The sequence below is a fragment of the Mustela erminea genome, chromosome 18 (assembly GCF_009829155.1).
Source record: "Mustela erminea isolate mMusErm1 chromosome 18, mMusErm1.Pri, whole genome shotgun sequence".
Taxonomy (NCBI): Eukaryota; Metazoa; Chordata; class Mammalia; order Carnivora; family Mustelidae; genus Mustela; species Mustela erminea.
Window position 1 is genome coordinate 51,101,636 of NC_045631.1, and position 22,875 is coordinate 51,124,510.

Consider the following 22,875-nt stretch of genomic DNA (forward strand, 5'->3'; position numbering starts at 1 on the left):
CAGCCGCTAGAGCCTAAAACCACAGATGTTTTATTACACAGTAGTGTTAAACGTTCATTAAGTTTACCTAAGTTGAAGAGTTAACAGTATTTTAGTAAAGGATATGGCTATTTAAAGTTAACTCAATACCAAATTCTTCTGTTGTTGCTGTTGGTTTTTTTGTTTGTTCTGACTCTTACAATGCAATAATTACACTCCCAAAATATTTGTCTTTGCAAGTTAATAACTTTCATTCACCTGGTTGAAACAGAATGTCAGCTGGTACTATTTGTATTACATTCTACCTATAGTCCACACATGGGTCCTACAAGGAAGTACTTCCAAGATTACATTAACCATAACCTTACTTCAATTTTGACAGTAAAATTCTGTTTCTCATTAAAGTGAATTATGTATAGTTTACTTCTAATCCTTAACTTAACCCCCAAAGGTTTATTTATCTCCCACCATGTTCCAAAGTGAATCTGAGGTGAGTTACTAAGTAAATCTACACAGATAAACTTTCAATTTTATAGAGGAGAGATTTAAATAATAAAGTTTACCAACAAAAATGATCACCAAATTATTTTATTCTATAACAAAATATAATGTGCCTTTGGGAGAAAGACGATAAAAAAAATTTATATATTCCATGAGGGGTACAGGAAAAGGTGCGGCCGATTCTTCCAATTGTGTAGATGATGTCATTCTAACCACAATCAGGCTATTACATAATAAGACTCTACACAAAGTCTTCCTTTAATTGTATTATAATTTAAAAGCCTGTGAATTTTAGTGTAAGCAAAAGAAATGTTTTTTCAAAGACCTAAATCATCTATGTCTAACATCACCTGATAGAATAAGGTCTCATTTCATTTATTATGATGAATGACTGCCGCCTAGCGGATGTCACTGCCTGCAAATCTCTACCTGCACAGATTATCTGGTCTTTATTGCTTTCTGGGATGCCAACTTCCACTCAGTTTCTTTGGAAATTAAAAATGAGAAGCAAGGAAGTTTTGCTTTATATTTCTTTTCTATATATTATTTATGTTTTAGTTATTTTTATTTAGACTGGGATATCACATACGTTAAGATAGCACAAATTTAAAAAATAAAGATAACCATTAAAGATAAAATTATTCTATCACTACTTCTTTAAATCATAAATTTAAAAGCACTGCTTTTGAGAAGTAAAAAAGTAAGTATTCGACCTCACATACAGACTGAAGTTCAATATACTTCATGTACAAACATGCAGTTTCAATTATTTATACACAAGTTTTATTTAAAGAAAAGCAAAACACAAAACCACAGCATTTCAGTCAAGGAAATTAGGAAAATCCCAAGTGCTTTCATGGTTCTTCAGTCACCATCGAAATAATACACCTTTTAAACCAGAGTTAAAATAAATTCAGTAAGCAGACTGAACTGCTTCAGAACACTACTCTGTCTTCCTGCGTTCTTTCCCACCAGAGCGTGCTGTTTAAGGTTCCACAACTGTTATCTTCTTCCTCTTGTTCTTTAGTGAGTTCTACAAAAACCTAAATGAAAGTAAATAAATTAATACAGTATTCCAGTATGGCAATTATCTCAAAGAATGTTTAAATCAGAAACAGTGTAAGACTCTATCTAAATACATTAACCATTCAACTATCAAGAGATACGTTGGCATTAATATTACTTAAACAGAACAACCTCCTTAATCATAAAGTTGAATGCTATGAGGATTAACAGATTGTTTCTTGATAAACATATAAGTAGCAGTCATAAAAAGATGATTTATAAATATTTCAGCAATGTAACTTCAGATATATGAAATAACAACACCCATTTTATTTACAAAAGAATAATATTGAGCCTTTCAAAATAAGTAGATGGAGAGCCTAAAATTGTTTAAGATTATACAAAGTTTAGGCATATTGTGTAACAATTTGTCTTTGGTTCATAAACATCATCCCTCTCCAATATAAGCCAAATGATTAGGGGAACCTGGGGTGGCTCAGTCGGTTAAGCTTCCAACTCTTGGTTTCAGCTCAGGTCATGGTCAAGCCCCATGTGGCTCCACGCTTACTGGAAAGTCTGATTTCCCTCTCCCTATGCACCTCCCCTTACACACATTCTCTCTCTCAAATAAATAAATCTTTAAAAACCAATAAATAAATCTAAACAATTAGATAACACTTACTTATATAAAAGAATTTTTAAAAATTTAACTTTAGAGTACCTGTTCCAATGTTGCTTGAGAAAAGCTGTATTCTTCAATGGCAAAAGTATGTTTAGCTATTAAAATATGAAAAAAATATTTTACTTATTAATATTTCTAAAGAAAAAATGGCAGAATAAAAATAAATAAATAAATTTCTAAGAAATAAAAATTTCTAAAGAATAAAAATTCTTCATTTCTAAAGAATAAAAAAAATAACTACTAAGTGGTTAAAAACCTGTTTTTAAAAAAATTCTGTAATCAATTCACTTAAATTTGAAACTGCCAAAAAATGTTACTTTCCTCTATCTTGGTTCCCTGAGGCATCCTGCCAGCAACATAACTTGCCTCATCTCGCCCCTTTACCCTCCCTGTCTTCCTTACTGTGGCTTTTCTCATGACTTCTTTGGCTCCCTGTTCCCTATCTCTCATTCCCCAATTTCCATTACAGCCTGTTCTGAACTTCTTGAACTAGATTCTGGATACAGTTCCTATAGCCGTATACTTTTTTGTATTTATTTCAGATCCTGTTGCAATCTAATCTAACATAAAATTTTCTGGCTTTCTATTCATTCCTGGAGTAAAATTCTCCCCAAGCTTTATTAGGTTGTTGCATAGTTTACAAATTCCATAGAACAACCTGTGTGAGAATACCTGTTCCATCCAGGAGTTTACCTCTTACCACTTGCTGGCAGGGTATCTTTATCCTACCAATCATTTATTTTTAAAAACACATCACATTTCAATAAGCTTTTTTAAGCTTTCAGGAATGTCCATATCCCTCCACTATGGATTTTCCTCTCCTCTCTTCTGCTGCCACTGGTTTTGCTTCCACTGCTATTTCTAGGGCCTGATACAAAGTGAGGGCTCTGGAAACTCAATGCTCTCACTTCTGGAATGAACCACTGTGTGCTAAGTAAACTGAACTTTCTCGCAGATGCAATGTGAAAAACCACAGTGATGTCAACTAAAATAGTAAAAGGTTTACACTACAATATACCTGACCTACCAAACCTCTACGATGTTAGTGTTTAACCTATATCTTACATTAAATTAATAAAAGGTTATCTTTTTATTTACAATAGCTTCCACAATAAACAGTCCTAATTTCTAAATTTTTAAATAAAATTCTTTCATAAATTGAAAGCTACCTTACAATCTTTTTCAAATCTTACCTTCTTCCAGCTTAGAAAAAGATTGTGAAAGGGATGGAACATCTTCCTTAGGAATCTTATAAGCCAAAATAGAAGAAAAACTGGAAACAGATAAAATATTAGAAAAATTTAAAAATGACTGCTAATATGTTCTAAAACTAAAGTTCAAATTTTATTTAAGGTTCAAAATTAAACTCCAACAACTTATTTTGATACATACTTAGAAAAAAAATTGTTTTAAATCTTAAAATATTTCCATGTGAAATTCTCTCATTACTACTGGTATGAGAACTTTTAAAAATTTAAATACTATTGAATATTGCAAGATCTAATACTAAGTTGGATATAAAACCTCAGTTATCAGACTATATTAGTCCAATACTGGTGATATAAGCAGAACTTCTTTTTCCCTAATCCTTAAAGCAATAACCACCTTTACAACTATTGCTCTACAAAAAAAACAAAGAACAAAAAAAAAAAACTACATTTTTAAAATCTTTACCTCTCTTGACGGCTTGCATTTGGGAAAATATACTGTATTTCTCTTTGAAGGCGGTCTACTTCTAGGTTTTCTATCCAGTCCTTTAACTTTATTTCCAAAAAGTAGCCTTTTCCAAATTTACTCTTCAGATGCTGGACAGTCCCAATACATCTGTAGTGATTTTAAAAGAAAGCTCAGATATAAAATGACTGGACAGTTTCAAAGAATGATTTCTCAAAGGATGAGTTAAATTACATGTATGATGGGATATTTTTAATTGTATAGAGAAGTTGCAAATATAATACAGAGCATCTCTATATACCCCTCACCCAGTTTCAGTTTCCCTATCATTATGATCTCATATAACCATAGTACATTTGTCAAAATTAAGAAACCAACACTGATATATAACTATTAACTTTATATTGGACTTTATTTGGATTTCACCAGTTTTTCACTAAAGTCCTTTTTCTGTTCCAGGATCTATCTAGGATACACACTCCACTTAGACCCCACAGGTCTGTGACAGTTTCTCACTCTTTCCTCCTTTTTTTGCCTTTGACAGTTTTAGGAATTGGTCAAGTGTTTAGGTAGAATGTCTCTCAATGTGGAATAGTCTGACATTTTTCTCTTTAGACCAGGATTAGAAGTTTTGGAGGAAATGCCACAGAGCTGAAATACCTTTCCTATCAGGGGTACATGATGTCCACATGAAACTGCTCTTCTGTGAACTTACTATTGCCCTCTTTCCATACATTAGAAGAGACTGGCTAAATTCAAACTACACTTAGGAGGTGGAGGATTACCTTCCCCTCCCAGAGGGAGCAGTATCTACATATACTGTTTAGAATCTTTCCCGTAAGGAAAATCTGCTCTCCTCCCACATTTATTTTATTTATTCAACCATTTATTTACAATAGTATGAACATGAATTACGAATATATTTATTTTATATTTTGGATTACAACCCAATAAAATGCCTAGCAATTTTTTAAAATAACAAATATCGGGTTCCTGGGTGGCTCAGTGGGTTAAAGCCTCTGCCTTCTGCTCAGGTCATGATCCCAGGGTCCTCTGCTCAGCAGGGAGCCTGCTTCCTCCTCGCTCTCTGCCTGCCTCTCTGCCTACTTGTGATCTGTCTGTCAAATAAATAAATAAAATATTTTAAAAATCTTAAAAAAAATAAAATCTTTAAAGAAAAAATAATAAATATCATGCTTGAAAAACAACATTCCAAGTTATTGAACCATTAAACTAATATACAAATGCAAAGCAGCTAGCAAAATTTCTTAGAAATAAACTATATTTCCAAGTAATTCTACAGAAGGCTAATAGCCAAACATTCAAGTAAGGACACTTTTTTTGGCATTTAAATTTATTACTGTAAGTTTTTGAAATGATTACTCAGCACCCCCAACCCCCGCCACCACCAAACAGCATGCCTTTCAGGCATTTACCTTAACTGCCCAGATACCATGATGGCCACCCGGTCACAGACAGCCTCTGCTTCCTCCATATAATGAGTGGTCAGAATAGCAGCCCGCTTTTTATTTTTAAATGCAGTTCGAATTGCTCGCCTATAAAAGATAAGTAAAATAAACAGAGTAAAGCATCTCAATGTTAATGAAAATCCAACTATTTGGTTAACTAAAATTTATTAGTATCTATTGCTATAGTTATTACAATCTGCCCAACTATGATTCTTCTAATTTCTTTTCCTTTATTTTGGAAAGTTTGTCAAATAAACAGAAATTCCATGATTTCAAATGTTTTATGCATTAAAAATAAATGATAAAATTTGATGCTTTTTCATGTTGTAACTAAAATAGCCATGAAATCATAGGGAAAATGTAATATGTTTCTGTCCTACACCTCACACTTTAAAGACATGGAAATATAGTTTCAAAGAGTTGGTCAACCAACTAGCACCATGAATTCCTAGGCATTCCAACATAAACTCAAGCCAATATTAAAATAAGAATTAGAACTTAAGTTAAATGACTTGGAAAAAATCTTTTAAAAGCTATTCAGACAGCAGTACTCTTTATCGTAATAATTAACCATATATTTATTTTTATTCTTAAATAAATATTATTAATATTTTATGAAAGTATAAAGCCTGATAAAGTTTAAAAGTTTATGGCAGGGGTTCCTGGGTGGCTCAGTTAAGCATCTGCCTTTGGCTCAGGTCATGATCTTCAGGTCCTGGAATCGACCCTATGTCGGGCTCCCTGCTTAGTGGGGAGCCCATTTCTCCCTTTCCCTCTGCTTCTCCCCACTGCTCATGCTCTCTCTCTCAAATAAATAAAATCTTAAAAACAAATAAATAAAAGTTTATGGTGTTCTCTAGAAATCAAAATATTTAATTACTATTTTGTCATTTGTGTAAGATTTTAAATCAATATGCATATATAACTAATATAAAACCACTAGTTATAATAAAACAAACTATTCTTTTATTTTAAAGTATGATCTAGTATAATGTGTCTCAAGCATCTTTCACGTCATACTCACCACATGTGCTGTTTCGCTTTAGGATCCATACCTGTAGATGGTTCATCTAACAGGGTAATGTGAGGATTCCCCAGCATACTCAGGGCAAAACACAACTAGATAGAAAGAAAATGGGGAGGGGACTAATATTTGCATAAGAAATTTTATCAAGACAGTATTAGGCTCTAAACTATAAATAAGCCATACACACATCTGTTGTTTAAAAAAAAAGTACCTTTCGCTTGATTCCTGCAGGTAGTTTCTTTATAGTTTTCTGAAGGTGTTCTTTTAAATCAAGTGCATTTGTTATCCTGCAAAAAAGGTAATACAAAATGACTATAAGATCACTCACTGTTTGTAATCATTGACAGTCTTCTTTCCAGAACACTCAGTTGGAGCTTACTATAAATTAGACCTTCAATCTACATAATCTTAAACAAATCACTATCTTGTCAAAAAGGTTTACTTTAAGTTTGACATTTATAGGTATATTTATTCTGTAATTAAAAATAGAAAAATTATTTTTTTTATTTTTATAACTATCATAATTATGTAAAGAATTTATGAAAAAGTATTGACCGTTTTCTATGAGCAGTATGATCCACAAAAATTGTTTTTAAAAATTAAACTTATAAATGTGAAATGTAAACCTTTCTCTGGGTAACAAAAAGTTTTAATTTTACCGAGTTATGACTTCTTTCATGTCACTTGAGCTCATTCCTTTCACAGCTCCATAAATTTCAAAATGTTCCTGCAATGTAATATCCGGCCACAGTGGGTTTATCTGAGGACAGTATCCCATATACTTAACGGAATCATCACCATCAGTTGGCTCTGAAGAATAATCTCCAAGAAATACCTACAGAAAAACAAACCAATTTTAAATAACTTTTGGCTTAATTTACACTGTGAAGAAGTGGTAAGTGAATTAATTCAAACTCTTCTCTAGAACCAGGGTAATATTAAGTCAAAATTTTATTCCTTTTGATGAAGAAAGGACATACATAGCTAAGTCAGAGTTCAGTGACATGGCCCAAAAGGGCGATAAGGAATGTAGGTTGACTGAAAAGATAAACTAGGATGATCAAGGGACCTCACTGGAAGGTGTTATTTGTGCCATAGAGGTAAAACAAATTAAATCATTTAGATTTCTACAGGGTAAGGAACACTAAATATAAGGATTAGTTAAGGCAAAAACCCAGAAGAGTATGCCTGGCATTTTCCAGGAAATCAATGGACCAGTGTGGTTGGTGTAAAGTAAGAAAGGGGGAGAGGAGCAGAAGACAGGATCAGAGCAGTTCTGTGAAGTGTCCACAAAGTGGTGATATGCTTACAATCAAAGGATAATTAATGGCAGGGTCAATATTAGTTCCTATATCTCCTTAAGTTAATAAGACTGTCTTCCACAGATCAGGCTGGCAGCAGGTCTGTCCACAGAAACCTGGCAGGCCAGAAAGGAGTGGAAGGAAATATTCAACATGCTGAATGGGAAAAATAGGCAGCCAAGAATTCTTTTTCCAGGTTGTCATTCAGAATAGAAGGACAGATAAAGAGTCTCCCAGAGGGGCGCCTGGGTGGCTCAGTGGATTAAGCCGCTGCCTTCGGCTCAGGTCATGATCTCAGTGTTCTGGGATCGAGCCCCGCATCGGGCTCTTTGCTCAGCAGGAGCCTGCTTCCCTCTCTCTCTCTCTGCCTGCCTCTCCGCCTACTTGTGATTTCTCTCTCTGTCAAATAAATAAATAAAATCTTAAAAAAAAAAAAAAAAGAGTCTCCCAGAGAGGGGCACCTGGGTGACTCAGTCATTTGAGTGTCTGACTCTTGTTTTTGGCTTAGGTCATAATCTCATGGGTCATGTTATCAAGCTCCCCCTCCAAATGGGGCTCCACATGTGGTGGGGAGACTGCTTGGTGGTTCTCTCCCTCAACCTCTCCCCGACTCACTCTATCTCTGTCTCTGTCTCTCTCTGAAATAAATAAATAAACCTTAAAAAAAAAAAGGAGTTTCCCAGACAAACAAATACTATTTTTATTAGTTCGTGACCACTAAAGCAGCCCTGCAAGAAATTTTAAGGTTAACTCTTCAAGCGAAGGAAAAATAAAGGCCAAAAGCAGCAAGGCTAGAAAGAACCAGAGAACATCACCAGAAATACCATTTTTACAGGTAAAAATTTTACAATGGCACTAAATTCCTATCTTTCAGTAATCACTCTGAATGTAAATAGACTAAATGCTCCAATTTTAAGACACAGGGTACCAGAATGGATTAAAAAACAAGACCCATCTATATGCTGCCTATAAGAGATTCATTTTAGACCTAAAGCTGAAGTAGTCATACTTCCATCAGACAAACTAGATTTTAAAACAAAGACTGTAAAAAGAGATGAAGAAGGGCATTATATCTTAATTAAGGGGTCTATCCATCAAGAAGATCCAACAATTGTAAATATTTATGCCTCCAACTTGGGAGCACCCAAATATACAATTCAATTAATAATAAACATTAAAAACTAAATGATAATAATATAATATAATAAGGGGACTTTAAAACCCCACTTACAGCAATGGACAGATCATGTAAGCAGAAAATCAATAAGGAAACAATAGCTTTCAGTGATATACTGGACCAGATGGACTTAACAGATATATTTTGAACATTTCATCCTAAAGCAGAAAAATATGCATTCTTTTCAAGTACACATGGAACATTCTCCAGAACAGATCACATACTGGATCCACAAATCAACCCTCCACAAGTACAAAAAGACTGAGATCACACTATGTGTATTTTTAGACCACAGTGCTATGAAACTTGAAGTCAACAACAAGAAAAAATTTGGTAAGACCACAAATATATGGAGGTTAAAGAACATCCTAAGTTAACCAGGAAATTAAAAGAAGAAAAAAAAATACACAGAATAAAATGAAAATGAAAACAGGAGAGTCCAAAACCTTTGGGATACAGCAAAGAGGGAAATATATTGCAATACAAGTCCATCTCAAGAAGCAAGAAAAGTCTCAAATACACAAGCTAACCTCATAGCTAAGGGAGCTAGAAAAGGAATAGCAAAAAAAGCCTAAAGCCAGCAGAATATAAATAATAAAGATTAGAGCATAAATATACAATATAGAAACAAACAAAAACAGTAGAACAGATTAACAATACTAAGAGCTGGTTCTTCAAAAGAATTAGTAAAATTGATAAATCTCTAGCCAGACTTATCAAAAAGAAAAGAGAAAGGGCCCAAATAGATAAATCATGAATGAAAGAAGAGAGATCACAACCAAAACCACAGAAATACAAATAATTACCAGACAATGCTATGAAAAATTATATACCAACAAACTCGGCAACCTGGAAGAAATGGACAAATTCCTAGATACCTACAAAGTAATAAAGCCAAAACTGAAACAGTAAGAAAGAGAAATTTTGAACAGACCCAAAACTAGCAAAGAAACTGAATCAGTAACCAAAAATCTCTCAACAAACAAAAGTCCAGGGTTGGATGAATTCCCAGATATTTTAAAAAGAGTTAATGCCTAGTCTCCCCATACTATTCCAAAATATAGATATGGAAGGAAAACTTTCAAACTCATTCTATGAAATCAGCATTACCTTGATTCCCAAACCAAATACCCCACTAAAAAGGAGAATTCCAGGCCAATATCCTTGATGAACATGGATGCAAAAATTCTCAATAAAATACCAGTGAATCAAATTCAACAGTACATTAAAAGAATTATTCACCATGATCAAGTTGGGTTTATTCCTAGGTTGCTGGGGTGGTTGAACATTCGCAAACCAATCAATGTGATACACCACATTAATAAAAGGAGAAGAACCATATGATCCTGTCAATAGATGAAGAAAAAGCATTTGACAAAAATACAGATCTTTTCTTAATAAAAACCCTCAAAAGGTAGGAATAGATGGAACATACCTCAATATGACCTTTGCATAAAGGCCATATACAAAAGACTCACAGCTCACCCTTGATGGGGAACAAGACTAGGATGCCCATTCTCACTGTTACTATTTAACATAAGACTTACCTTAGCAATCAGACAACAAAAAGAAATCAAAGGTAGCCAAATTGGCAAGGAAGAATTCAAACTTTCACTTTTTGTAAATGACATGATACTTTATGTAGAAAACCTGAAAGATTCAACCAAAACATTGCAAGAACTCATACATGAATTTAGCAAAGTTGCAGGATATAAAATCAATGTGCAAAAATCTGTTGCATTTCTATACACCCATAATGAAGCAGCAGAAAAATAAATCAAAAAATCGATCCCATTTGCAATCAGACCAATAACAGTTAAAATACCTAGGAATAAACATAGCTAAAGATATAAATGGTCTGTACTCTGAAAACTATGGAAGATGCTGAACTTATCACTCACCATCAGGGAAACACAAATCAAAACCACAATGAGATACCACCTCACACCTGTAAGAATGGCTGAAATTCACAACGAGAAACAACAGGTGTTCGCATGGATGCTGAGAAAGGGGAACCCTCTTGCACTGTTGGTGGAAATGCAAACCATTGCAGCCACTCTGGGGAACAGTCTGGAGGTTCCTCAGAACTATCCTATAATCCAGCAATTGTACTACTAAGTATTTACCCAAAGGATACAAAAATACAGATTCGAAGGTGTGCATGCACCCTGATGTTTATAGCAGCATCATCAACAATAGCCAAACAATGGAAAGAGTCCAAAATGTCCATTGACTGATGAATGGATAAATGATACACACACACACAGACACACACACACACACACACACACACACACACACACTGGAGTATTACTCAGCCATCAAAAAAGAATGAAATCTTGCCATTTGCAATGATGTGGATGGAGCTAGAGCATATTATGCTAAGTGAAATAAGTCAGAGAAAGACAAATACTGGATGATCTCACTCATATGGGGAATTCAGGAAAACAGATGAACATATGGGAAGAGGAAAAAGAAAAAAAGGAGACAGGGAAACAAGCTTAATGATAGAGAACAAACTGAGGGTGAATGGAGGGAAGCCGGTGGGGGATGGGCTAGACAGGGGATGGATATTAAAGAGAGCACTTGTGAAGAGCTCCAGGTGTTATATGTATATGATGAATCACTGAATTCTACTCCAGAAACTAATATGCACTGTATGTTAACTAACAAAATTTAAAAAAAAAAGAGAGATTGTCTTCCATTAAGTAGGTAGACAAATCACCCATGCATGTAATAATTATAAAAGCAAAAACATTGTCTATGTGTGCATCTGCATGTGTGTAAATTTTATTGTGTACATTATTTTCAAAGATAACCAAAAAGATAATTTGATTAAGCTATACTAAAAAATGAATACTATGAACATAAAATCCTAATCTGCTGTTAAGAAATTTATTTTAACTAAAAATGTAAATCATAGTCAGCATCTTCCATACCCTTATATATCATACCTGGCCTGAAGTTGGTTCAATATCACCAACCAGAATATTGATAATTGTGCTTTTGCCTGCACCATTTGGACCCAGTAGCCCCAAGATCTCTCCTAAAAAAGTTGAAAGAAAAATCATCATATGTAAATCAAATTAAAAATGGAAATTACTCTTCTGGAAAAATTATTTAAGAAAAAGCAAATACCAGCCTTTTTTCACACAGAAAGAGACATATTTAGCTGCCACTTTCTTTACTTTTCTTGTAAGAAGAAAATCTTTCTTGTCATCATATTCTTTATGCAAATTGCTGACCATAATGGCTGGCTTCTAATAAGGGAAATAGGATTTAAAAAGAGAATAATAAATCAGATATACCTATCATGGAATGACAGGCTGCCCACAATTCATGTCCATATATCATAAGAACTATATTTACTAATAAGAAATATTATGTAAATAAAGATCCATTTATGACTGAAATAATGTCTTATTCAAAAGTAGACAAATACATTTTTTCAAAGAAAAGACTTTTTTCCATATTGATTCATATGAAAAGTATTTTTCAGATTAATTCCTATACATGATGACTGCACATTTAATAAGACTTATGATAAAGACTAAATTACCTCCTCACAACACTGGCAACTCATTAGCTCTTTGACCTTTAGTCTTTCAGCTTTGACATCTTCATCTTCATCCTCATTGCTTGGTGGTTCTGGATACTTCCTATTTTTGGACTTTGTTGAAAGAGTCCTATATATTAAAGATAATAGATTTTCAAATAATTAATAGAGTAAGAAATTCAGCACTTCATGGGGAAAAGACCAAAAAAATACACCAATCTGAGATCTGTGATCTTCTTTCTGAAAGGTGGAATTACAGAGCTATTTTTCACTTATGAATCCATTTGGATGATGTTAACAAAATTCATTCATTTTTCAACATCATATATGACTGGTATGTGTCATGTACTATTTCATACAAACATAAAAAGATTTAAAAAAGCATTTAGCCATCCCTCAAAGAATTTACTGTGTGGGTATACATGACATTGTCCTGGGCCAAGTGGATATAAAGGGCTGAACTCAGAACTCACAGGAACACTAAAAAAGTAGGCAGAGAAAAAAAAAACAAAGTGCTTCAAAAGGAAATTTTGAAGTATAAGAGAGGTAAAGGGATAAAACAGGAGTTGACATTATGGACAAAAAAGGAACAAGAGGAAAGTATAAATAAGGAGGAAGAAGTCAATCATAGGAAAGTAGCAGTTGAGATGAGTAAGCAGAGCCTACTTGATGAACGACAGGAAATCATTAGTCACTTTACTGAAAATAGCATCAGCAGAGAAGCAAGTGCAGAAACCAGATTGCAGGGAGTTAAGGAATGAACGAGAGGTGAGAACTGGAAGTAGAAGCTTCTTGCTATGAAAGAAAAGACAAATACAGGACAAGAGCTAGAGGGATTCAAGTTTAAATGAGATTTAGGAGTTCTGATTTCTATTAGTTTGTTTTATGTAAGAAAGGTAACTCCCTCCCCAGAGAAAAATATCCTATTTAGATCCAAAAGGGAAAGATACAGAAAGAGAAAATAAAAGTAACAGAGTAACATCCTTAAGTAGACAGAATAAATGAAGACTTGGATAACAGGAGGGGTGCCTCTCCCTCCGGAACTAGGAAAAGGCATAAATGATGAAAGAGGTGGATAAGTGTGTAAAGATTTCTAATTAAGTGCTTCTGTTTTCAGAGATGGCAAGATCTTCTACTGAGAAGTAGAAAATGAGGGGAGGTGACTGGAGAAGTTGAGGAACACAAAGAAGGCTTGGGATAACTATCGAAAAGAGACAGGAAGAAAATGGGGTAACAAATGTTAACACAAAGCTGAATTTATACAGGATAAATCCATTGTATTAGAAAACTGCACTGTTAGGTTAATTTTCTCTACCCTGTAATTAGACTTACCAAAAATTATGATTTTTAGCAGATAAGTGAAAGAAATACCGAATTTGAATACAGGGTGCTGAAAGTGATGAAAGTGATGAATCACATGAGTGAAGCTGAACGGAGAAATGGTGAAAACAGTGATTAGTAGATACATCTGAAGAATAAAGTCAGGGGTAGAAACCACAGGAGAAAAGTCCAATAAGACTAATAAAATAAGAAAGCTGGAAAGATGAAAGGTGACTGGTAGCATGGGACACAGATGAAGTGAAAAGCAGTGATGGCCCGGCTCTGACCCAAATCAACACATGAGTGCAGAGAAAATCAGACACTGAGGGATAGGGTGTTAGAAAGGTTATCTCAGTGGACGCTGATTCTCCCCCAAGACGACTGCAGGAGAAAGACGGAGAGCCAGAGGCTAAGTCCTCAGTGGATAATAAATATGTTCACAGCAGCATTATACATAATGGCCAAAAACAGAAACAACTTAAATGTCCAACAACTGATGAACAGGTAAGTCAAGTGTTACCATATGACTAATCTGCAGAAGAAAAGAAAAAAGTAATGAAGTATTGCTACATCATGAACCTTCAAAACATTATGGTAAGTAAAAGCAGCCAGACACAAAAAGACTATATATTATATATTTCTATTTATATGTATGTTTAGAATTGGCAGATCTATAGCAACTAGATTAGTAAATTAGTGGTTATACAGGGCTGGGCGCATGCACAAGGTGGGGGGCACTGATGACTCTAAGGGGTTTTTTTGAGAGTGAAGGAAATTACCTAAAAGTAGAGTATATACTATGTAAATATACTTAAAAAAAATTAAAACTTTTAAAAAAATTAACTAACCTGAAAAAAGGATCCTTTCTTATTGACCTGCCTCCATATTTTTTCTCATAGTACTGTAAGAGGAAAATCCAGAGTACACACTGCAGGTAAGGCTACAAGAAGAACACAGAAGATGTCATGACTCAATCTTTTTTCCCCCGTATCAATAGAACAAAGACCACATGCATCAGGTTCCTTACCATCACACCAAAATAATCATTATTTTCTTCACATGTCATATGTGTTAAGATTGTTAATGCAAACCAATGTAGATTTTTAGTAAAATAATCCTTCACATATTTTTCTACCTCTATCAAGTTCATCGGTTGTCAGCTTCATAAAATATAATCACAGGAAAAGTCATTTGTACTTCTGAGGAAGCCAGGATTACAATTAAATAGAATAACATAAAGAGAGCCAAATATATTTAAAATGGACATAGTCAATAAAGGCATTACCAACAAAATGCATATTGGATGGCACTAACTAACCCACTTGACTTTTTGAGGCACCTTCATTCTTATGCAACACGGTAAAAACTAAAAGAGAGTTAAAATCATACAACCAAACTGCTCTGAAGGTAGCATGCTAAGGCCAAAATTTTTGTTATTTCTTACCGATACAACAGCCACCAAAAGCCTATCCCATGGATTATAGGTGTCTTCATTTTTTCGAATATTCTTCCAAGAAATCTAAGACAAAAAATTTTTTAAATTAACATGCTGCTGTGATAAGATGATATAATGGTATTTGGTCTTAGACCCAGTCCCCAGGACACAGGGACAGAGGTGAAAGGAGCATCTTTTGTTATTTAAAATAAGCCCCAATCAACCAAAACAGTTCATTCTACAGAGGTGACTCTTGGAGGAAGGTGCTGTTTGACAAGGGAACCAACCAAGTGATTAGAAGATGGAAACTACCGGCCTCATCCACTGATCAAAAGGGGAGAGGGACTGATTATCTCATTATGCCTCAGTAAGAAAACCTCCATAAAATCCTCCGTGTTAAGCACAGGGTTTGGAGAGTTTCCAGGATGGTGAACACATCCACAGGCTGGGAGGGTGACACGCTCAAAACTCCACAGGGTCAAAAGCTCCGGTACTTGGGACCTTTCTGGACTTTGCCTTCCCTATCTCTGATTCTACTTACTTGCATATCCAATATAATAAACTGGTAAAGGTACATAAAGTGTTTCCCTAAATTCTGTAAGCCATTATAACAAATTAGTGACCATGTCAAGGAGTCATAGGTACCGTGGATTTGTAGCCACCTCAGACACAAGCATGGGTTACCGGCAGACCCACTACTTGGATCCGGCATCTGAAATGAAGGGGGCAGTTTTGTGGGGCTGCATGCTTAACCCAGAACATAGCCCTGAGTCTGCATTAACTCCAAGTAGTTCGGTGTCAGAACTGCTTTATGTGAGTGAAAAACCCATACACATTTGGTGTCAGAAGTGTTGGGAGTAGTAGTTTTCTTATAGCTGCAATGTGCAGGACTACTTCAATTAAAATGCATTTGTTCAGCAAAGATGTATTCTCTATACATAAGTTAGCTATTAGTATTAATAGCTATTTCTACTTAGATTAAAATCTTCCCCACACCATTTCTATCTGGGGATGTATAAATTAAACATATTAAACTGAAGAAAAAAGAAAGCCGGGGAGGGGAAAAGGGAGGGCAGTGCGTAAAATTAAGTCAGCAAATCATTCTAAATCACTAATTCATTATTTAATTTTTTTCTAATCACATGCAATTTTTTTCAGTTATCCAGGCTTAATAAAACTAATGTTTTATTTTTTCTTTGAAAAAAAGTCTCTTACACTTTATTTTCTCTCATCCCTCTGTAGTACAATACATTATTTCATCCCTGAAAACGTCCCCCAAAACAAACACTGACCAAAGTCAGTTCACACTTGGAATTTATGTGCATCCTTTTGGGAATCAAAGAACAGTTAACAGACGTACTCCTCTGAGATTTTACGGCTTAAAGACATGCTTGAAAAGATTTCACAGTAATCTTAAACTGCTGCTTAATAACATTCAAATCAAGTAAAGAGCAGCTAAGCTCTTTTTTTTTTTTAACTATATTCAGTATAAGAACTAAGATCTCAAAGATTAGGCAGTATTTATGCTTTACAAATATCAAAGCATATAAAAGACCTACCTTTATGAAACAAATCAGACAACCTAGAAGTGGATAGATTGGAATGACTATGGAAAAGGTATAATGAAGAACAGCCGTAACTGTGTATCCCATAAAGAACGTTATTTCAGTGATTGCAATGCAAGCCAATGCTGTCTAAAGAGAAAAAATGAGAAAACAAGTGAAAAAGTGTTTAGCAATTTTTTACAAACCCACTTCTAAGTCTGTGCCTTGGTATTTACTGTTTTCAATCCTCTAATAAAACACGGAACCAGAGGTGATACTTAGCCAGGAGGGGCCAGGCCCCGCTGTTTGCCCCCCGGTATCCTTGCCATGTAATTCTTACGTGCCTTCAGTACCACCCCTTGGTGGAATGGGTGATGCATTAGACACAGAGATGCTGTCAGATAGCTACCTAAGTTCTGTACTCAGAAAAGACACAATAACATTTTGAACATAAGCCTGCAAGAGTTCATGATGTACAAGTAAGCTACTATGAAAAGCTGGGGTGAAATAATACAAAATATGACTTACCACAGAATAGATAAATGACCAAAACTCTTTGGTATTCAAAATTTTTTTAAAAGTGAAGGAGATAACATAGGTAAACAGAATGACTGATGGAACATAACCAATAAGGCAAAAAACCTGTAAAACAGAAATGTGCACATTTATGTAAAAGTATGAATAGCTAACAATACATATGACATAAAACACCAGTTGTATCAAAATATTAAGGAATGATTATTTTTCAAATTTTATGTCTCAAGCAAACACTCCAAAACTGAAATTGTAGTTACTTGAGATATTACCATGCACATTTTTCCTAAATCAGTAAAACTCACACTTCTAACTACCTGTCAACACAATCCTGAATAAATAATCTACACTGAACACTTTTCTAGTTCTTTTTTATGCCAACCAAAATGCTATCTCTACCCATGTTATAAAAACAAGTATACTAGCTGTTTTACCCTTCTCAACCAACTATTAGCTACTATTTCAATATACAGCATTCAATACATTTGGCAAATATTTAAGAAAAAAATTATTAATTTATAAACCAGAAATTCATATGTAAAGTCAGTATTATCTCTGGCAAAATGATAAAATTACTTTCAGAAACCCCAAACTCACCTAGTTCTATTTTCCCTTTTTCCTAATACAAATTATTCACATGAAGGGTTATATACAGATGAACATGAATGTAAGCCATACCCTTCCTTAGTATTTTCAGCGATATTTTAAATTATGGAATAAAAGAGCTTCTTTTGAAATTATTTTCAGGCATAGGGACAGGAAGGACTGCTTAATTATTCCTGATTATACACAAGTATTGTAGTCTGCAGAAAGACCATCTCAGTCTCAAAGAATTATTTTATAATGATGGCTAGTTGCTGTTTTTTAAAAAATCACTTATAGTAATATAAGTTGCATTATAAGTATCATATACAATGATTAAAATAGATACTGGTTCTACTTTCTATTAAAAAAATTAATATCCAAATTACTTGACAAACCACTTATCATGTTTATAAATACTTAGTTTTTTTAAATAACATTTCATTTATAAATAACATAAGTAATATTAACTTACCACAGAAAGGAACTTTATAGCATAAAAATATAATCCATAATGAAATGCAAATAAACTTCCTAGCATCAAAATAAGAACAAGAAAAAATAAGGGGATATCAACAATAGCTTGTCCAATCCAATACGCAGATGGCAAAAGTCCTGAAAGTTTAAGCTGGGTATAAGCTTTGATCTACAAAACAAAAAAGAGGGAGGAGGGAAAATTGATTATAACTGTAAACAATTTTACACAAAAAAATTAGCAAATTATTGTGGAACTCTTAATTTTACATCAACAAAACGAGACAGGTCACATTCCAGGTCTTTAGGTAATAAAAACCCTCCTACAATTAAATATGAATTCCATAGAGTCTTTAATTTGGCTCGGTCTTGAGATGTAACAATTTTGACAAAATTTTTCAGAGTCAGAATACAGTAGAGTTAAGAAACACAAAACTAAAATGAAGCAAAAGATGTCATGGGGATTATAGCTGTGCAAACAATAAGTAGCCGAAACAATGTCACTTTTACAACTCTGTGGAAGTAGATGAAAGATATGTTTAAACAGAAAAGCCATTCTCATTTTTAAAAATTAAGCTTTCATGAAAAACTAATAAACTGCCAAGTGTCTTCAGGATTTACATAAGGTTTTCAGCTAAAGAGTGAGACTCTGTACTGATAATTCATTTTAGCCCTTTATATACTCCTTTGTAGTATAAGTTGTTATTACTATAAGTAATTAGCATTTTCATGTATACAAACAGTAAACTTAAATGATCTGAGTTTTCCTCTCTCATCTTCTCATAATTTGAAATTTCAAAAAATATTTTATAAATCCCAATACCTAACAATTTTACTCAGTTCATTTTTGGCTTCTTTAAAAACATACTCCTAATAATTAAATATATTATATGAAGGAGCTAGCCATAGAGATAACAGATGCATGCAATATAAAGACTTGTTAAGTGATAAAAAAAAATGTACAACTTTTATGTTCAATGAATTATAAGAACAAAAATATAACAATATAAGTATGAAAACATAAGCCACGTCAAATAGAGTTATTCTGGCTCATCCATGCTTTTGTCATTCATACAATGCTGGTGGGAACGTAAAACAGAATATCCACCCTGGAAAACTGTTTGACAACTTCTTACAAAACTAAACACGGAATCACCATATGACACAGCAATTGTACTCTTGGGCATTTATCACAGAGAAGTGAAAACTTATATTCACACAAAAACCTCTACACAAATGTTCACAGCAGCTTTATTCATAATAGTCAAAAATTGGAAACAATCCAGATCCACACCACGTACTACTATGCAGCAATAAAAAACAATAGACTACTGATACAATTTAAACAAACTAAATGAATCTCCAGGGAACTATCCTAAGTGAAAAAATCTAACCCCTCCCAAAAATACGTTATGATTCCATATATATACTCTTGAAATATCAAAATTACAGAAATAGAGAATAGATTAGTGGTTGCCAAAGGTCAGGGAGGGGGTGGGTGTGTGGGCTTGAAAAGGGCAATAGGAGGAATCTCTGTGGTGAAGCTGCTCTATCCTGACTGTACCAATGTCAATATCCTGGGATTTTACTATTATACCACAATTTTATGAGCTATTATTGAGGTGAAGTGAGTAGGATACAGAGGATTTCACTGTATTGTTTCTTAACACCTAATATGAATCTACAATTATCTCTAAATAAAAATTTGAATTAAAAACATTTAAGTTGAAACAAAAGAGAAAAATGCAATTGTCTAGAAAGTTTTACTGTGAGTTGTGGGTGTTACGGATATTTCTTAATTCTCTTATGCTTTCCTACCTTTTTTTTGAAAATTTTATTTATTTATTTGATAGAGAGCAAGCGCACGAGTGGGGGTGGGGAGGGGCAGAGGCAGAGGGAGAAGCAGACTCCGTGCTCAGCAGGGAGTGCTACCCGGGGCTTGATTCCAGGACCCTAAGATTCATAACCTGAGCTGAAGGCAGATGCTTAACTGACTAAGCCACCCAGGTGCCCCTTTCCTACATTTTCTAAATTAGAACAATGAATATATATATTTATAACAGAAAAAAATGAATATATTTTTAAAATACATCCTGAGACTCATGTATCACTTTCCACTAGAGAAAATTATTAAAATATATAATTGTCTGCTCTGAGACTTCATTATTTGTCACATGGGTAAATTAATTTGGACTATCTGCTTACACTGAACTAAGAAAACATACGGAGAATGAGAATTTTGATTAGAGGAGTAAGAGAGTGGAAGGCTTTGAACAGTCAAGAGACCTTGCAAGAGCATCACATGCCTGAGGAAGAAGAGAAAGGAGCAGAAAATAAAGTGAAGGATACGGAACAACTCTGTACACACAGCAATTTGTCCTGGGCTCTGGTGGTCACAATCATTATCTACCTGCTTTTTCATTTCGCAAAAATTAAGTATCTTATACATTCAACACATTCCATTAAGGGTTAAGGGAGAGAGAAAGGTTAGAGTACCTATTAAGAACATAAGGATCCACTACTTAAACAAGATGAGACAACACCAGCACATGATATGACCACTCCCATCCCCAGTTCCTGACCTATAAATAAAGTCGGTAACATAAAACTTACATCACAGTGTTGTAAAGATTAAAGGATATAACTTTTGAAGCATGTGACAGGGACTCAAGTAATAAATGATAGTTTGTTATTGTTATTACTATATTAAATATGTTTATTCTCCATTTACTTACTCCTAAAATATGTCTTGCCCTCATGCAAAGCAGGTAATTGTTTTGTATAAACTTTACCTGTAATTTTAACTCAATTATTACCTTATGATTCTCTGCATTTTCCATGGCAAAGTAAGGCGGCATTGCAGTAACAATGATTCCCAGAAGAGCTGCTTGAAAATACAGCTCAATTTTAAAAACTATATCTGTAATTTCCTGAAAGACAATCACAGAGTAAGACATGAAACTGAGAATCACTTTATATCATCTTAGTACTTTCTCAATAAAAGACTATCAAAACCTCTGAAGAAACACATTAGGATATCTATTTTAGGCATACAGTCTGTATGAAAAAACAGGTGGCAAAGTTAACAGGCAATGAGTTACAGGACCAGCTCTGCCACTTAATAAGTAGCTACACAATCCTGAGCAGATCATCATATTTCCTTTTCTTATCTACAACATAGAATAATAGGACATTTAAATTAAGCTTTACCATTTAAGTAAAAATAACAATGTACATGAAAAAGCAGGTAACATGTTCACCAGTAGTCCTATGCAATGAACAAGACCATGTCAGACTGATGCATTTGTTGGTTGCTGGGACTGTGAGCCATTTGGATCTCGGGGCCCTATTCCCTTTTGAAAAAGCTGTACTTTGGAACAAGCTCAGCCTCCTATTGGAACAGGAGTTTCTTCTCCCTGGCAGGGGGGGCTATAACTTCCACAGACCTCAATGGTCCCTAGCTGCCCCAAAGACTCAAGTACAGAAGGAAACTTCCAGAAAACTAAACAGCTGGTGCCCCAAATACAAACTACCCAGAACCAAATGCATTGTATTACTGCTGCCCTCAACAGGTGCAAGGGTCTTCTGGAAGGTGGGAGAGATAATGAAATCTAGAACTGATGTAATGATGGATGCAGAACTCTATGAACATAATAAAAACCACTGGATTGAAACGAGTTAATAGCGTATGAAGTAGATCCCAAAAAAACTGTTTAAAAAGTACAGCAATAGAAAGTAAAAAATGCTATTACAGAAAAATATTTGTCCATTTATTTTTCATATGTGAAAAATAAAACATAAGGATGAGAGAAAAATGATTATTTTTCTGAAGACTTATTTTCACACTTATAATCCAATAGTCCTATCTAGGGGGAAAAGGCCTGCATGAGAGCAACTTCTCAAGTTTCTTTCAATACCCCAGTAAGAGATCTTAGATAAATAATATTTTTAAATTATCTTAATTTTTCTTGTATGATTAATACAAAAAATACTTATGTTTTATAAAAATATCAGTACCAAGAGAAAACTTCCTTGATCCTGAAGCAAACTAATACTGGGCACTCCTAATCCCAGATGTAAAGCATCCTCAACTCAAGTTTTAGTAAGACTAAGAACATCTACAGATTTCCTTTGTATTGGGTCTTAGCTTTTATTACACACATGTGTACATGCACACTTTTTTTTTTTTACATACACACTTTTTAAAGTTTGCTTACTTGAAAGAATGGGGTATTCCAGACCTGGATGCTTTCAGTCACATTTAAATGATAAAGATAATAATTACTGATAATATTCATCAATACAGGTAAAGAACAAACCATAGTACTGTTGAAAACAGCTGTAAAAACATAGTCCTATGATTTAAAAAAAAAAAAAGAGAGTGTTATTACATACCACATATAAATACATTGCTACTATGTACTAAGCTTTTCTCCCAGACTAAGGCACTCTTCACTAACTAAAAATTGATTGAACAAATTATAGAAATAATATTCAACAGATAAAGACAGATGGATAAACATAACCTGGTGTGGAGTCTACAGATATTTTGGTATTTTAAGCAAAATTAGAACACAAAGATTAAATTTCTTATAGTTCTTTATATTGGTCATCC

The 22,875-nt window shown here is 34.0% G+C and overlaps 1 protein-coding gene across 6 annotated transcripts in view; it reads right to left on the reverse strand.

Annotated features, from left to right (window-relative positions):
• Positions 1–1,240: 1,240 nt before the first annotated feature.
• ABCA5 (ATP binding cassette subfamily A member 5) overlaps positions 1,241–22,875 on the reverse strand; it is a 69,191-nt gene continuing 47,556 nt past the window's right edge. For 5 of the 6 annotated variants that reach the window (XM_032321805.1, XM_032321807.1, XM_032321806.1 and 2 more), the window contains 18 exons: positions 22,478–22,615; positions 21,077–21,190; positions 18,262–18,432; positions 17,199–17,312; positions 16,686–16,820; positions 15,136–15,210; positions 14,540–14,631; positions 12,375–12,501; positions 11,958–12,075; positions 11,770–11,861; positions 6,997–7,172; positions 6,549–6,624; positions 6,335–6,429; positions 5,278–5,397; positions 3,842–3,991; positions 3,361–3,440; positions 2,207–2,262; positions 1,241–1,523 (listed from right to left, as the gene is read on the reverse strand). In XM_032321805.1, coding sequence (XP_032177696.1) covers positions 1,416–1,523; positions 2,207–2,262; positions 3,361–3,440; positions 3,842–3,991; positions 5,278–5,397; positions 6,335–6,429; positions 6,549–6,624; positions 6,997–7,172; positions 11,770–11,861; positions 11,958–12,075; positions 12,375–12,501; positions 14,540–14,631; positions 15,136–15,210; positions 16,686–16,820; positions 17,199–17,312; positions 18,262–18,432; positions 21,077–21,190; positions 22,478–22,615 — 2,037 coding nt within the window. In that variant the 3' untranslated portion in view covers positions 1,241–1,415. Of the gene's footprint in view, positions 1,524–2,206; positions 2,263–3,360; positions 3,441–3,841; positions 3,992–5,277; positions 5,398–6,334; positions 6,457–6,548; positions 6,625–6,996; positions 7,173–11,769; positions 11,862–11,957; positions 12,076–12,374; positions 12,502–14,539; positions 14,632–15,135; positions 15,211–16,685; positions 16,821–17,198; positions 17,313–18,261; positions 18,433–21,076; positions 21,191–22,477; positions 22,616–22,875 lie in introns of those variants that run through there. The other variant, XM_032321808.1, reaches the window with a different exon arrangement.